We start from the raw sequence: 14,066 nt of genomic DNA, 5'->3' as shown, positions 1-14,066 counted from the left end.
AACGTGTCACAACATGGCTGCTCCACTCCTTTGGGTAAAATGAACATCATCCCTTGCCCTCATCCCTTCACAGAGCACAGTAAAGAGTGATGTGTTCTCCCAGGGCTTAAAGACCCCAGTCTTGCATGCTCTATGAATTTCTGGGCAGGATGGGATCCCTTAAGCCCTGAGAATGCCTGCCCAGCTTTCCCTGCTTACCCAGATGTATCCAGGGAGATCCTGGAGGTGGGTCTGGGTAAGTGGAGAAAGTCTAGGTTTCCCTGTTTACTCAGGCCTATCCCCAGAGATTCCAGGAGCAAGTCTGGGTGGGCAGGGAAATCCAGACTTTTTTTTGCTTACCCAGTCCCATTCCTGGGAACTCTTGGGGGGTAGGGGGGAGGTCTGGGTAAGCAGGGAAATCCCAGCTTTCCCTGCTTACTCAGATGGGTCCAGGAGACCCATCTGAGGACAAGTCTGGATAAGTGGGTCTCCAGTCAAGGTAAAAGGTACCAGGGATTCCTCAGGCCTCCATGCCAGGGAAAGTCTGCATTGGTCCTGCTTACAGAGACCATCCCAGGAAATCAAGCAGGGGGTCTCTAAGTGGGTCTCTAAGCAGGGAACCCCAACTTCCCTACTTATGGATTCCATAGGGCTCCTCTCTATAAGCAAGGAAAACCTGGGTAGGTGCTCTCAGGATCAAGAGGCCCTCAAGTCCCCAGAGCACCTGTGTGGGGTGGCTGGAGAGTGCAGGCAGCTCGGGCTGCTCTGCTCTCCCACCACAGAGCTAACAGATGTCTGCCACAATAAGGCACCAAAATCTATTGCTATCTTTTGTGGCACCACTGATTTTCCTTTGATGTGGTGTGACAAAAAAGGTAGTGATGTTTATTTGCTCAGGATTTGTGCCACCATAAAAGTTTTTATGGTGACACAAATGAGAGGTCAGGTGATGCTTGTTTCTACCTTTATACTCTACACATTTCAAGTGTAGAGCCTGGAATAGGGCAAGTAAAGGACATAACTGTGTCCTACTTCCCCTTCTTTCCAGCCTGAGAAGGCTAGCTGTATTAAGCAGAGCTGCCAGTTTTCAGAGTACTAAAAGCTTCTTTAGGGATGGTCTGTTATGTGGTTTAGGACACAGAAACACAAGGAAGGTGGCCGTGCAAGTCCTGTTTAATGTACTTAAATATTTGATTTCAGGATACAACATACTATGTTCCAAGCCGGGCAATGACTCAAATTCCCAAATGGTATATCAGGCACTGATCCCAGATTGAATACATTAAATCAGCCATTAAGAAGAAAATAGCTACTGTTGTTTAGCAATACAACAGATGAAGCTCTAGGAGGCTTTAGATACTAGCTTGCAATTCAGCATTTTCTCACAAGAAAATTTGGCAGTATTTACTAATGCAGATGATCAGTTCTCATAAATTGGCTAAAACATTGTATTCTTTTGAAAATTCACTATCCCATTTAGGAATTAAACAGTAGGATAAAAGAAAAAACCCAAAACAGCTAAGATTATCCAGCTGTGGTTGTTTATAACCCCAGGAAATCCCTCATTATTTTTGTTCCTGTTTTTCCTGATCTCTGTCAATTTCTTCATCACACAGAACTGAAATAGATATTGTTGCTTCTCTAATACACTTCTAGTAATGATCATCAGTAGAATATGAACTTTACCATAACAAAGAGTGCAGAGATGAAGTCCTTTTAAGAGTAGTTTATAATCTCCTTCAACAGGAATGTTTATTACATGAAACAATCCAGAATCATCCACCTAGAAACAACAAGTATAGGCTTTAATTGAGCATTTGTTACAAGACAAGTGGCAACTTCTTCTTTAAAGAATTATTTTGTTGTGTTTGTTTAACTGCATTCATCTGACTTGGAGGCCATTAATAGAACAGTGTACCATGGGTGGTTGGCATTTGAATCATGAAAACAAGACTGGTTTTAAGACTCATAAATGAACTTTTACCATACCACTTTCTAATATTAATGTGAAATTAGATTTGCTTCAGGTGTAAATGTAAAATTATGTTTACTTCAGGTGCAAGTCCACAAAAACACCTAATAAGTGAATAATATGTGGTCCTTAGTTCTCCAAAGATCAGAGGATTTAAAGGCAGTGTCCACTGGGGCTAGATACATATCCTGGCCGCCTCCTGCTCCCATGTGAAGGCACAAACAATTCAATGGCTGTGACCCTTGCAGAGTTCCCTTGGGCATCTGTAAACTCGCAATGCCTGAGGATAAGTAAGGTTACAGTAGGACGGGCAAACTCCGACCCACAAGCCAGATCCAGTTGGCTGTAGACTCCATTTCCCAGCCACCCCTGCCCTTGTGGCTTGGGCCAGTCTCCATAGAGACCCCAGCTGCATCTGCGCAGGAAAGCTCAGGCTGGGGTTGCCATGGAGACCAGCCTGCGCTACACTAGCAGCGCACATGGCAGAGCAGTGCAAGGGCCTGCTCTGGAGCAGGTGGGAACTTGGGATGGGGGCAGCTTGCTCCAGAGCCAGGGGTGCAGCTCTGCCAAGGGATCGTGATTCTGACCTAGCTCCAGACCTGGCTGTCACCGCTGCAAGGAGCCAGGACAGAGCCACAATCCTCTGCTTGCATGCCCCTGCCTGCAGCATGCAGGCTACAGATCATGGCTTTGCCCTGGCTCCAGAACAAGCTGCCCCCATCCCAAGTTCCCAATGGCTCCAGAGCAGCCCCTTGTGCTACTGCCCTGTGTGCTACCAGTGCAGCTCAGGCTGGTCTCCATGGCAACCCAAGCCTGAGCTTTCCCACACAGGTGCAGCTGGGGTCTCCATGGAGACTAGCCCAAGCCATTAGGGCAGGGGCACCTGGGTAATGGAGTCCGGCTGCTGGCTGGATCAGCCATTTTGACCTCCCCTGGGTTAGACGATGTATCATGGTATCTGCACAAAAAACAAATCTCAATGGAAAAATTACTGTAGGGTAATTATTCTTTGAATATGATCAACATGCATCCCACTCTAGGTGACTGGCCAGCAGCAAGATAATGGGAGTGAGGATTTTCAATTACGTCAGCTGAACACCAATTGTAGCTCTGCTCTCCCAAACTTCACATCTGTAGTACACAAGCCAGTCTGACTGCGTTAAGCTCAAACAATTTAGATAAAATCCCACATTTTCTGGGACCCATGCGCAGGGCACATAGTGTATTCATATTCAACATCCGTATGAGGGAGGGGGAAGAAAATAAAAACCCTCGTTTTGCATATTCTTGGGGTTTAGCCATTGATTCAGCTATTAGACTACATGAGGCAAGTCAACTTTTTTGCTAATCCAGGATCTCACTGGCAAGTAGATTGGTTTGAGCCAGTGTAGCCATGCATAGACCCGTGTAGCATGAACTATGGGTGACAAACAGCACTATAACTTGAATCAAACACATGCTATCCAAAGCATAACCAAACTGAAGGGAAAGTATGAATATCAGGCTTATCCACTTTCAGGGAACCCAAGTCAAAGCTACAGAAATGTGACTAAACAGCAAGCCAAGGGCCTGTATCCTAAATACTCAGTATTACATCTGTATCCTAAAACATTGATATTATGCTAATCAAATGCATTAACATTTATTTTGCTACAAAATATTTTTTCTAACATGTTCAAATGATTATAAACACAAGGCAATGTTGAGGATGAAAAGAGCAAAGCAGCCTTGTCAGGCTACAATTAGTAACGAATGCTTGTACATGGGATGATGTCATGATGTACATGTGATGAAAATTTCCCTTTGTGTGGCTTAATGACATCACACATTACACATACCTGCGTTTTGGGGGTTTTAAATGAGTTTACATCGTTGCAAACTGAACTACATCCTGATGTAGTTTAGTTTCCAACGTTCCAATTTGAAACATCGCAGCAATTAGTCAGCTCCCCACCTGGACATGGGAGAGGTGGGCAGGCTTCATGGAAAAAAAGGATTGGGTGCCTTGCCACTTCTGCCTTCAGCAGGCTCATGTGGCTGGCAGGATGCTTGGGGCCACCCGGGAAAGGGCTGGCTTGTCCCTGAGGCAGCACAGGAAGGGGGCAGGAGGGCAGCTGGGTTTGCTGGTGGCCAGAGACTATGGCAGGGACGATGCATGGGGTGCAGGGCTGCCCAGGGCCAGCTGGTTGGGTGATGCCCCAGCTCAGATGTGCCCAATCCAATGCTTCCCCAAGCCCATCTGGGCTTCCAGTGTCCCCTGCACCATCCCCGCCACATTCTCAGGCCATCAGCACACCCAGCTGCCCACCTGCCACATCCTCTGTGCTGCCCCAGGGGCAAGCTGGGTGTGCTGGCAGCCAGAGAAGGCAGTGGGGATCATACCTGGCGTGCTAGAAGCCTGGGCAGGCTTGGGGAAGCATTGAATTGGGCACCTCCAAGCTGGGGCAGCACCCAACCAGCTAGGAGCCCGCCCAGGCAGCCCTGTGTGGCATGCACCATCGCCATCGCCTTCTCCAGCTGTCAGCAAACCCAACTACCTTCCTGCTGCCTCCTTGCACTGCCCCAGGGGAAAGCCAGCCCATTCCCAGGCTGCCTCATGTATCCTGCTGGCTTCAGGAGCCTGCTGAAGGCAGAAGTGGCGAGAAGCCTGATGCTTTTTTGTCTTTCCCTCCTTAAAAATACATGCCAGAAAGCAATGCAGTGGGCCATATTTATCTAGGACAAAACTGAAGTATGTAGAGTTTTGCCAAAGATTAATCTGGCCACTGTTTTGCTTCAGAGATTTTGAAGATTTACTCTGGCACTCTTCCCAAATGTTGAAAAACATAACAAAATTGCTTATGTTTGTAGAAAAGGTAGAAAGAAAAAAGCACAAAGATTCAGTTGGGGAAAATGATAAAAAGACAAATGAGGAAAAGAAGCATATAAAAGTTTTATGAAAAAAAATCTTTGCAAAAAGCAGGTCTGACTACACCACAAGCCATACAAAAATTAGTAATTCAAGAAAAGGAATTGTTTTGGGTGAGAAGCAATTTGGTGTTGAGACACAAAGGTATGCAATGGTGTTGCAAAAATGCATCTAAAAATATAAATCAAGTCAGTAGGTGAAGCTGACAAAATACTAAATTGTTGCATTAAATAATTAGGTAAAGTATTTTATTGCATACGTAGAAACAGGGAAGAAAATGATCAGCTTTTAACATTCTAAAGTACATGCCCTGAATGTGCAAAAAGTGAACTTGTGAACATTATTCTTCCGACAGTCGTACTGAATGTTTCAGCCAAAATTCAAGTAATATGAACCAGGATTTAGATAGATGTAAGATAGAAACCTGCCTCAACTATCGGTCCCCCTTTCTTTTTTTTCATGTACCTCTCACTTCTTTTAAAAATTATTTCCCAATAACCAAAATATGTATTTTATACTTATTCTTGTTTATATGCAACTGTTTAATGGATTTTCCTTAATAGTATCTTCATTGCTAGTTGTGTACTTGGATTCTAGCCCTTCTCCTTAGTGAGAGGTTACATGATTTCCATTACCCATAATGGATAAAATGCTATAGATCATGTAGAATCATATGATGGCAAAGAAAAGAACAGCTAACATTGAAATCCCCACTGACATTTTTATTTCTAGCATATAATATTGCAAGAAACATCTTTTCAATAACTGTATGGTAGGACAGCCTAAATGAATACCCTCCATGTTGTGCTAGGGTTTGAGTGTTCCTGTATCATCATGACTACAAGAAATGTAAAGAGGCAAGTTTTTTGTGATTTTTTTTTTTATTGGAGCAAGTGTACAATTGGGAGACAGGTTGGTGATGAGAAGGACAGCATTTTGTACCTGAAAGCTTGTCCAATATCCCTCCTAAGTGTACAGTTGGTCCAATAAAATAAATAAATAAAATTACAAACCAAACCCTTACCTCTTATAAAATGAATTAGTACATAAGGCACTATGAATGCATGGAATAAGGGGTCAAAGCCTGCTTGCTTTACAAATGCAAGTAGCTCCACTGACATCATTGTGACTATTTATATCTGGGGGAAGGAAAGAGTTGAGCTGGGCTCCCCACACAGTCAGTAGAGGGGAATTTCACTGTGCCCATGGAGAGAGGGAGCTGGAGCACAACCTGCAACCCCTACATCTATGGCATGCACTGTGCGAGGCCCCCAGTTGCCCAGAAGTTGGGCAGGGCTCTGGAAAGCCAACCCCTCTCTGCCTGGAGGATTAAGTAATATATTACAGAGGAATACAAGGTGTCAAGTAAATCTGTTCTTGGGGGAATCAAAGCACATTTCAAAAGATCTACAGCAACTTTCAAGGGCCAAAAGAGCCTGTACACAATTATCCATTAAACACTTATTATATAGTCTACAATGGATTTCTTATCATGTGTAGAAACCTCTTTTGGCAGGCTCTAGTATGATCTTTCAACAATTAGGCTAAAAGAAGGGAGGTTTCCATTTCTCACTCCACTTCTTTATTCCTCCCTTCTTTTCTTTGCTGTTCATTACTTCCCAGTTGTGGCAGAATTGTGAAGACACAGGGTGCATCTTTGTGTGCAACTGCCGTGACAAACTCTGGCACAGTTTGCACTGGAGTCAGTTGCTCTTGCTGTTTACATGTGCGCCCAGCACCACAGTAATTTGAGCCAGACTCCGGGTGGTAGCAGTGGATTGTGGAGGGGCTGGCTGAGGCAGAAGGGTGCTACAGTGTGGGGCTAGCCAACAGGCAGCCCCAGCAAGCCCCAGTTACTGTGTACACATGTGTTGTGGCAGTGTAAATTATTCTGCCATAAGTTACTACTTGTCCTGGACAGTACTATCCAAGGACCGAGTTCATTAATTTACTACACCCTAGTATGGGTGCACATATAGATGGTGATGCTTTACTGATGAGCTAGTTAGTCAACTTGCAATAAAGTACACCTCTGGATGTAACCTCTAGGAGGTAGAAAAGGAAAATTTCTTACGCCGTGGGAGATGCTTTTTTGCACAGTAGATTAACCTACCGCACGAGATGCTTTTTTGCACAGTAGACTAATCTACTGCACAGTAAAGCCTCACCGTCTGCACATGCATGGCATTTACAGCCCAATAAATTAGTCAACTGTGCAATTAGCTAGTACTTGTAAATACAGGTACTAGATTAACTGTGCAGTAGCATTTGTGTTGACACTGACTGGGAGCAAATTTGCAGGAATCCCCACCCAGTTGGGGCCTTGCCAGCTGCTGCCCCAAAGTGAGACAACTCCTGGGGAGCCCCCTGCTGCATGAGGAAGCCCTGCTGGGCATGGGGTCACTGGCAGCTATATGTCCTGATGTACATAGGACTGAGAGAGCTCTGCCAGCTGCAGTAGCAGCTGTCTCCCAACCCCAGCCATATCAGGACCCCTTCCAATATGCATGGGGCAGGGAAACAGCTGCTGCTACAGCCAGCAGAACTCTCCTGGCCCCGTGCTGCTTGCCAGCCCCCAAGCTAGCACCCTGGGGGATCCTGGAACTCCCAACGGCTGCTGCAGGGGGGCAGAGAAGGGCAGGAGCAATGCTATACTAGACTGCGGCCACTTAGTGCAGATTTGCTCCCAACAGGATGCATGTGTACACATGCTCCTGGGGAAGCCTTACTGTGCAATAATTTACTGAGCAGCAAACCTATATCACTTCAATAGCACGTGTATACCAGTCCAGTGATATCTTTTCTACAACATCCACTACAATTCTATCTTCCCCGGACAGCTTCTTGGTTGAGGGGAAAATGCAGTTTTTATGTCTGTAGTCTGTGGGCCAATCTGTATAACCTACCATGCAGTTTACCATTTGGCACAAAAGTTATTTTACTAGGCAAATCCTAAGAGCTTAAAAGCTTTTGAATGAACCATCTGGTAACAAGTCAGAGGAGGAGGTAATACCAGCAGGTACTGGTATTACAGGTATGAACTATCTCCAGAAATTGCAGACTGGATGGGAATAGCTCATACCTATCAGAATTGTGGGAGATGCTGCTAATGGAAAGGAAGTTTGGAGGTAAGATGTTTTCAATTTTTTTTAGCATATATATATATATATATATATATATTTTTTACAGTGAATTCTGTCTTAAGTCTTGCAAAATTAAAATTGAATCCAGAATCTTTTACTCATTCAAATAAGCAATCTTATAAATAGTTCCACTAGCTCCAGTATAACCATTAGTATCAGTGAAGGCCACTCATGTGCTGGCTTGCAAGATTTGGATCCATGTTTGGATGCAAAATGAATCACTGAACTAAACAGAATTACATCCAGGATGAAACCAACCTCGCATGTTTTAAAGTCTTTCTTTCCATGGCATTGTTATTTAATATAAAGAAGAAAATATTCATGGATTTCTTACCGCAAACGCACGATTGATGCTAGGTAGATCCTGAAATGCAATAACTGTTGCAGCAACATCTAGCGCACTCAACTCCAGAACTGCTGTGTTAATGGCAGATGCATCTGCAGACGGCCCATTGCTGAAAAACACTGCTATTTTTCTCACATTAGGACCTTGGAGGGTTCGCTTGAAAACATTCCTGGCAACAAATCTCATAGCACTGCCAATATCCCGTCCACCTGAGGATCTCTGATAATCCAGATTTTTCAGTTCATTAAGAAGCTGTTTCTTGCTGTAGACCTCCGAGAAGCGGATCAGGTAGTCGGCATGCAAATTATAGGACAGAACAGCAACTCTGGCTCCAACTGGGCAGTTGCTGTCTCTGATTTTCAGGTCATTCACTATTGATATTACTATGTCTTTCATTCTTTGGAATATCTGAGGGCTGACATCCTGGGATAAGTCTAAAGCAAATGCCAATTCTGTCGGATATACTGGGCATTCCCGTTTTCCTAGAATACAAAAAACTTTTCATGCAAGCAACTGTGGAAAAGCACAAGTTCTCTGATCATTTTTAATGCTTTTATTTGACTTATTCTGGACCTATGATATGACATATTTACAACATAAAAATCACAATACATGAAGTACTAAAAAGGTAAATTGTGGCTTACAACTGAGCAGATGGCTCACCAGACAGGCAGGGTATAGAAAGCCAGCCAACTTTTGTGTGGAAGTTAGACATACTAATAATTTAAATACCTAGCTCTTCTATACTGCTTTTCATCAGCATATCTGACACTCTTGGTAAATGGGGAATCCCCATTAATTTTCATTTGGGGAAACTGAGGCCCAGAGAAGCTAAGTGCTTGCTCAACATCCCAGCTGGTTAATATCAGAGCCAGGAAAAGACCCCCTGTCTCGTGCTATACACATTTGACCATGCTGCCCCCATGGGGCATTAGGGGAGTATCTCACAGCAAGGTGGGAAAGGACAGGACCAAACCACTGCCTTCCTATATCATGTTTGCTTGAAAAACTAACTAGTCACAGAAAGAAGAGTATAGCAGGCTCTTCGTGGCTGCCCAAAGGCTCTAGAAGAGTTGTTTGGCTGAGGTACAATCCTTGGATTTCTCCTTGTGGCAATGCACCTCTGCCTTATCCTTTGTGCAGAGCTGTGATAATCAGGCATGAGTGAGACAACTAGAATTACATAATATTACATACAGGAGCATAGCTGTTCTTTGGAAATATACACGGTACTTCCACAGTGAAACAAATTCCACTGTTTCATATGACTATAATTCAAAGTAATCAAAATAGTATCAACAGCAGTAATCATACTGTGACAATCCCAGTGAAAACAGGAAGGAAACTGTAGTCTAAGATGACAGTACATAGCCACAGTATAGGCCACAGAAATTTGTTAGTGTATGTTAATTAATAGCTAAACAAAGTAATGGGAAAGTATGAGATGCTAAGAAAAGAGGAACATGAGAATCATTAATCCATTGCCAACAGGCAAAAAGGAAATTTTGCTGTAATGGAGAGTTAGTTAACTAAAGAAAAATGCAGCTCCTTTGTTTCAAGTATCTTGCTTGCTGTATTTAAATAATTGTGTCAGGACTGTTTTGGAGTGGAATACACCAGATACTCAGGGAGGATAAGCCATAATGGAAAGAGAATGGTTAAGAATGCAGCAGCAAATAGGGAGGGAAAAGACAAATAGATTAATAAGAGTGAGATGGAGATTTGGCAGTAAAATGTAAAGTAGCAGGATGAGCACAAGCAACTGAAGATAAAAATAGATAGGAAGGAAGGGCTCAAGATAGAAAAAGAAAAAAACAAAATCAGTAAATACGTTTCATCTGCAAGCCAGGCAACTTGGGAATGATAAGGGTCAGGACCCTATCTGTCTACATTCCTCAGACAGGGGGAAAAAAAGGAATGAAGTCCAGAAAATAAATACAGAAATTAAATAAGGCAGAAAGAGAAAAAAAAGAACAAAAGATGGGAAGGAATGGAATACGGTGGAAGAACATACTGTGTTAGTATTGGAAATAACAGTCCAGAGCCTGGCCATAGAGGACGTTACTAGTGCCAGAAACCAAAATGGAGGTCAAAGGTTGGGGAGGCTAATAAACCAAGAAGAAAGAAAGAAAAGAAATATGCAAGAGAAGGCCATGGGGACTATAGTTAGATAATAGATATCCATGACAGAACCTCTGGAGCTGGGAAACTCTTCACTTAGTTTACTTCCCATCCTGTCCAATACCAAATGAATTCACTCAAGGATATTAACACTATGACAAAACCATTGCTTTGATAAAACAATACTGGTTTCCTGCTCCATTTATTAGGAGGGAGTGCAGTTTGGGGAGTGAAAAACTGTTTCTTTACACATCAACCCCTCTCTTGCCAACAAAGGAACAGCACTAGAACCGTTACATGAGCCAGGTGTCCCCGCAAGACACATCAGTACTCTGACTGTGACCTAGGTCTCCTTGTCATGTGCAGAAATACTACAAGCAACTACTCTGGATATTTACAGGGCTGTGGGATACAATCACAGAATCAGAAAATTAGGGTTGGAAGGGACCTCAGGAGGTCATCTACTCCAACCCCTGCTCAAAGCAGGACCAGAGCCAGACATGGAGCCAAACATGGCAGCTTTATTTTGCCATTTGCCACCCAAGAATTCCTCCTTGCCAAGGGAGACCCTCAGCTGTTTGAATGAAATCCATTTTGCACCTGAGAGAACAAGTATCTGGCCTTTGAAACTGCGCAGATAAGCTTCAGGAGTTGACCCCAAATCCCGAAATGCTGAGGCAAAGAAGGATGAAAGTATTCTTTAAAACATGCATCAATGAAGCATGGTGCAAGGAAATTTATCAGAGGAAAAAAAAAAGCAAGTTTACTCCTTTATGTAAAAAAAAATGGTTTTACAGACAGGGCCATAAAAAGAAGGTCTAAAGGAAGGTTAAAATACAACATTAAGAGAAGCTAAATGGATGTTGCTGGGAAAACAGTATTTCTTTTATGAAAAGAAAGGGAAAAGATAAGAATGACCCAACAGGGACTATTAGCCAGGTCTTTGGGAGCCTCTGCTTCAGTTCCATGCTTTGCCACAGGAACCCTTGGAGAAGTGACTTAATCTGGCTGTTGTCGGTCTATTCGTAGACATGCTGTTATTTGAACACAAGTTTGCTTGACTCCTTTGCGGCCTAAAACTCCAAAGCAAAACCTGTACTTACCTTGCAAGATCTTCTCCTAGTCAGTCTTATAAACGAACAACACCTTTTAATATTCATGTTGAAAATAAACTAGTAGTTAACAGTACTTACCACTCCAACAAACTAAACAAAAAGGAAAAATATAGTTATTATAAGAGGCAATAGATTATAGTATAACTATAAAATATAGTCATTACAAACTCCTAATGCAAGGTGAAATCTTGGCATCTTTGACATCATTGAGAAAATTGAAACCTACTTAAGTGGGTCCAAGATTTCGTTCCCAGTCCCAAGATATCTTAATACAAAAATTTTTAGTGAGAGTTTGGGCACATTTTTACTGCCATACTTCAGCACCTAACTCTCATGAGTTTCAATGGATATGCTAGGTACACCAAGAATGCAGGACCTGGATTTTATTTTGGATTCTATGCTTTTTACTTTAGGTTTTCGTCACATTTTTGAGCAAGACAAACCTCTGAGCTGATACTATCCAAACACACTGCCTTTTACAACAACAAAATATCAGATTTGAGTTTTCTAGGGAAGCTGGGGAAATATGACTTCAAAATATTAATAAAGTGTTACAGTTTTGATGATAAAAATCAAAGCAAGATTCAGTACTTACGGCTATTTTTGCGCACATATTCAATGAGTTCACATGGCTGCAGAGCAAATGCAAAAAGGAAATGAATAAATTGTTAGCCAAAGAATTGGTTTATTTCTATGCAGAATATGAGAAGGATACATACAGAAAATGAAGCTGGGCCTTTTTCTCCGATAGCACCCTAGAAGAAACAGAAAGCAATTACTAGATAAATAATGTAAATACAAGCTTTCTTGATGGCAAAATATAAGCAGGAGGATCCATTAGATAAATCAGCTATAGAGTATGATGGATTGTATTGCATAAAAATATATTTTAAGGAGAATTACACATTTGAAGTATTTAAATTTTCTATGCTAGAAATGTCAGATCCTCATAGTTGTTGCTGGAGTTTATTGATTTCTTCCCTCAGTAAAAGAAAAAAAATACGCTTTTTCCTTCCAAATTATATATGGCTTTAACATCTTGAATTTTTGCTTTAAGGTTTTGCAAATTTTTAGGTACAAATACTACAATTGTGCTCTTATTTTTACATTGTAAGCTATGTGAGACATACAAATACATTTAAATAACTGGTGTAAGTTTCAATGAAAATTTTGAGTGAGAAGAAAACATCTACAGTGAAGTCCTGACCTGGAAAGTGGGCACGTCTACACAAGATGTTTACTGCGCATTAGCCTAATAAACCTGCACAGTAGCGTAGCATTTAAAAACCATGCTAATAGCCTACTGCATAGTTTTATTAGGCTAATGCGCAGTAGGTGTCACAAGATAACCAAGTGCTGGTGCTACTGCTTAGTAGTTGTAGTTACTGCACATTTAGTTAATACTTCATTAAGCAAGTACTAAACTAAATGCACAGTAACTAAGGTGCATTAATGAACATGTAGATGTGCCCAATGAGTGAAAATGATGGCATACTATTGACCAATCTGTTCCTTCTGGATAATCAAAGTCAAATCTATTTGGTTTTAATGGCAAAAGTAGGTTTCTACTGCTTTTTACAGCAATTGTTACTGCAGAGACTAAACTGCCAAGAGAAGGTGAGCTGGATAATGTCCCATTCGAAACAGTTCCTCCCTATTTTTGAAACCTTAACTGTCAAGGAAAAGGCTAGTCTTGACAACTTGTTATCTTTGGAAAACAAATTGTAAGCCTCTGTATCCGTGTATGACACTACCTTGAAGAGAATCAGTGAGACTAGATATAGGAATTAAGTCTCAATAAAGCTTCTAAGCAGAATGAAATCACAATTCACATTTAGAGCTCTCTCTCAGATTATATCACAATCCTAAAACACCCATAAACCATAATGGGAAGTTCAAATGTGGACAGACAAATTTCAAAACCAGATATTTATTCCTTAAAAAACAAAAAGAAAAGAATAGAAAATCAGCCTATATAGTACCACATGGCAGTATTGTTCTTTGCAGCTCTGTCTGCAGAAGTTCAAGTGCAGAGTGCAGTCCTTGATTTGCTGGCACAATTAACGCTAGGAGGATCCAGGCAACTATAGGCCAGTCAGTCTCACCTCCATCCTTGGCAAAGTCTTTGAAAAGATTATTAAGGCTCATATATGTGAGAGCCCAGCAGGAAAAATTATGCTGAGGGGAAACCAGCATGGGATCGTAGCAGGTAGATCATGCCTGACTAATCTAGTTTCTTTTTATGACCAGGTTACAAAACACCTGGACGCAGGAGTAGGGATAGACATTGTTTACTTAGACTTCAGAAAGGCCTTCAATATGGTATCGCACCCCATACCAGTGAACAAATTAAGAGGCTGTGACTTGGATGATTACACAGTCCGGCGGGTGGCAAATTGGCTAGAGGGTTGTACCCAGAGAGTGGTGGTGGATGGGTCGGTATCGACCTGGAAGGGTGTGGGCAGTGGGGTCCCGCAGGGCT

At 42.2% G+C, this 14,066-nt stretch overlaps 1 protein-coding gene across 1 annotated transcript in view; it reads right to left on the bottom strand.

Moving 5' to 3' along the window:
* LOC102376655 (collagen alpha-6(VI) chain-like) overlaps positions 1–14,066 on the bottom strand; it is a 101,572-nt gene that overhangs the window by 13,396 nt on the left and 74,110 nt on the right. The window contains exons 30-34 of the mRNA XM_006036285.3: positions 12,304–12,339; positions 12,180–12,216; positions 11,663–11,674; positions 8,337–8,830; positions 1,666–1,762 (exon numbers count right to left, since the gene is read on the bottom strand). Of these exons, the coding sequence (XP_006036347.2) occupies positions 1,666–1,762; positions 8,337–8,830; positions 11,663–11,674; positions 12,180–12,216; positions 12,304–12,339 (676 nt within the window). The remainder of the gene's footprint in view (positions 1–1,665; positions 1,763–8,336; positions 8,831–11,662; positions 11,675–12,179; positions 12,217–12,303; positions 12,340–14,066) is intronic.

This window comes from Alligator sinensis, unplaced genomic scaffold, assembly GCF_000455745.1.
Source record: "Alligator sinensis unplaced genomic scaffold, ASM45574v1 scaffold1159_1, whole genome shotgun sequence".
NCBI classification, from domain to species: Eukaryota; Metazoa; Chordata; order Crocodylia; family Alligatoridae; genus Alligator; species Alligator sinensis.
Note: the sequence above shows the minus strand (reverse complement) of the source record. Positions and strands in the feature narration are given on the sequence as shown.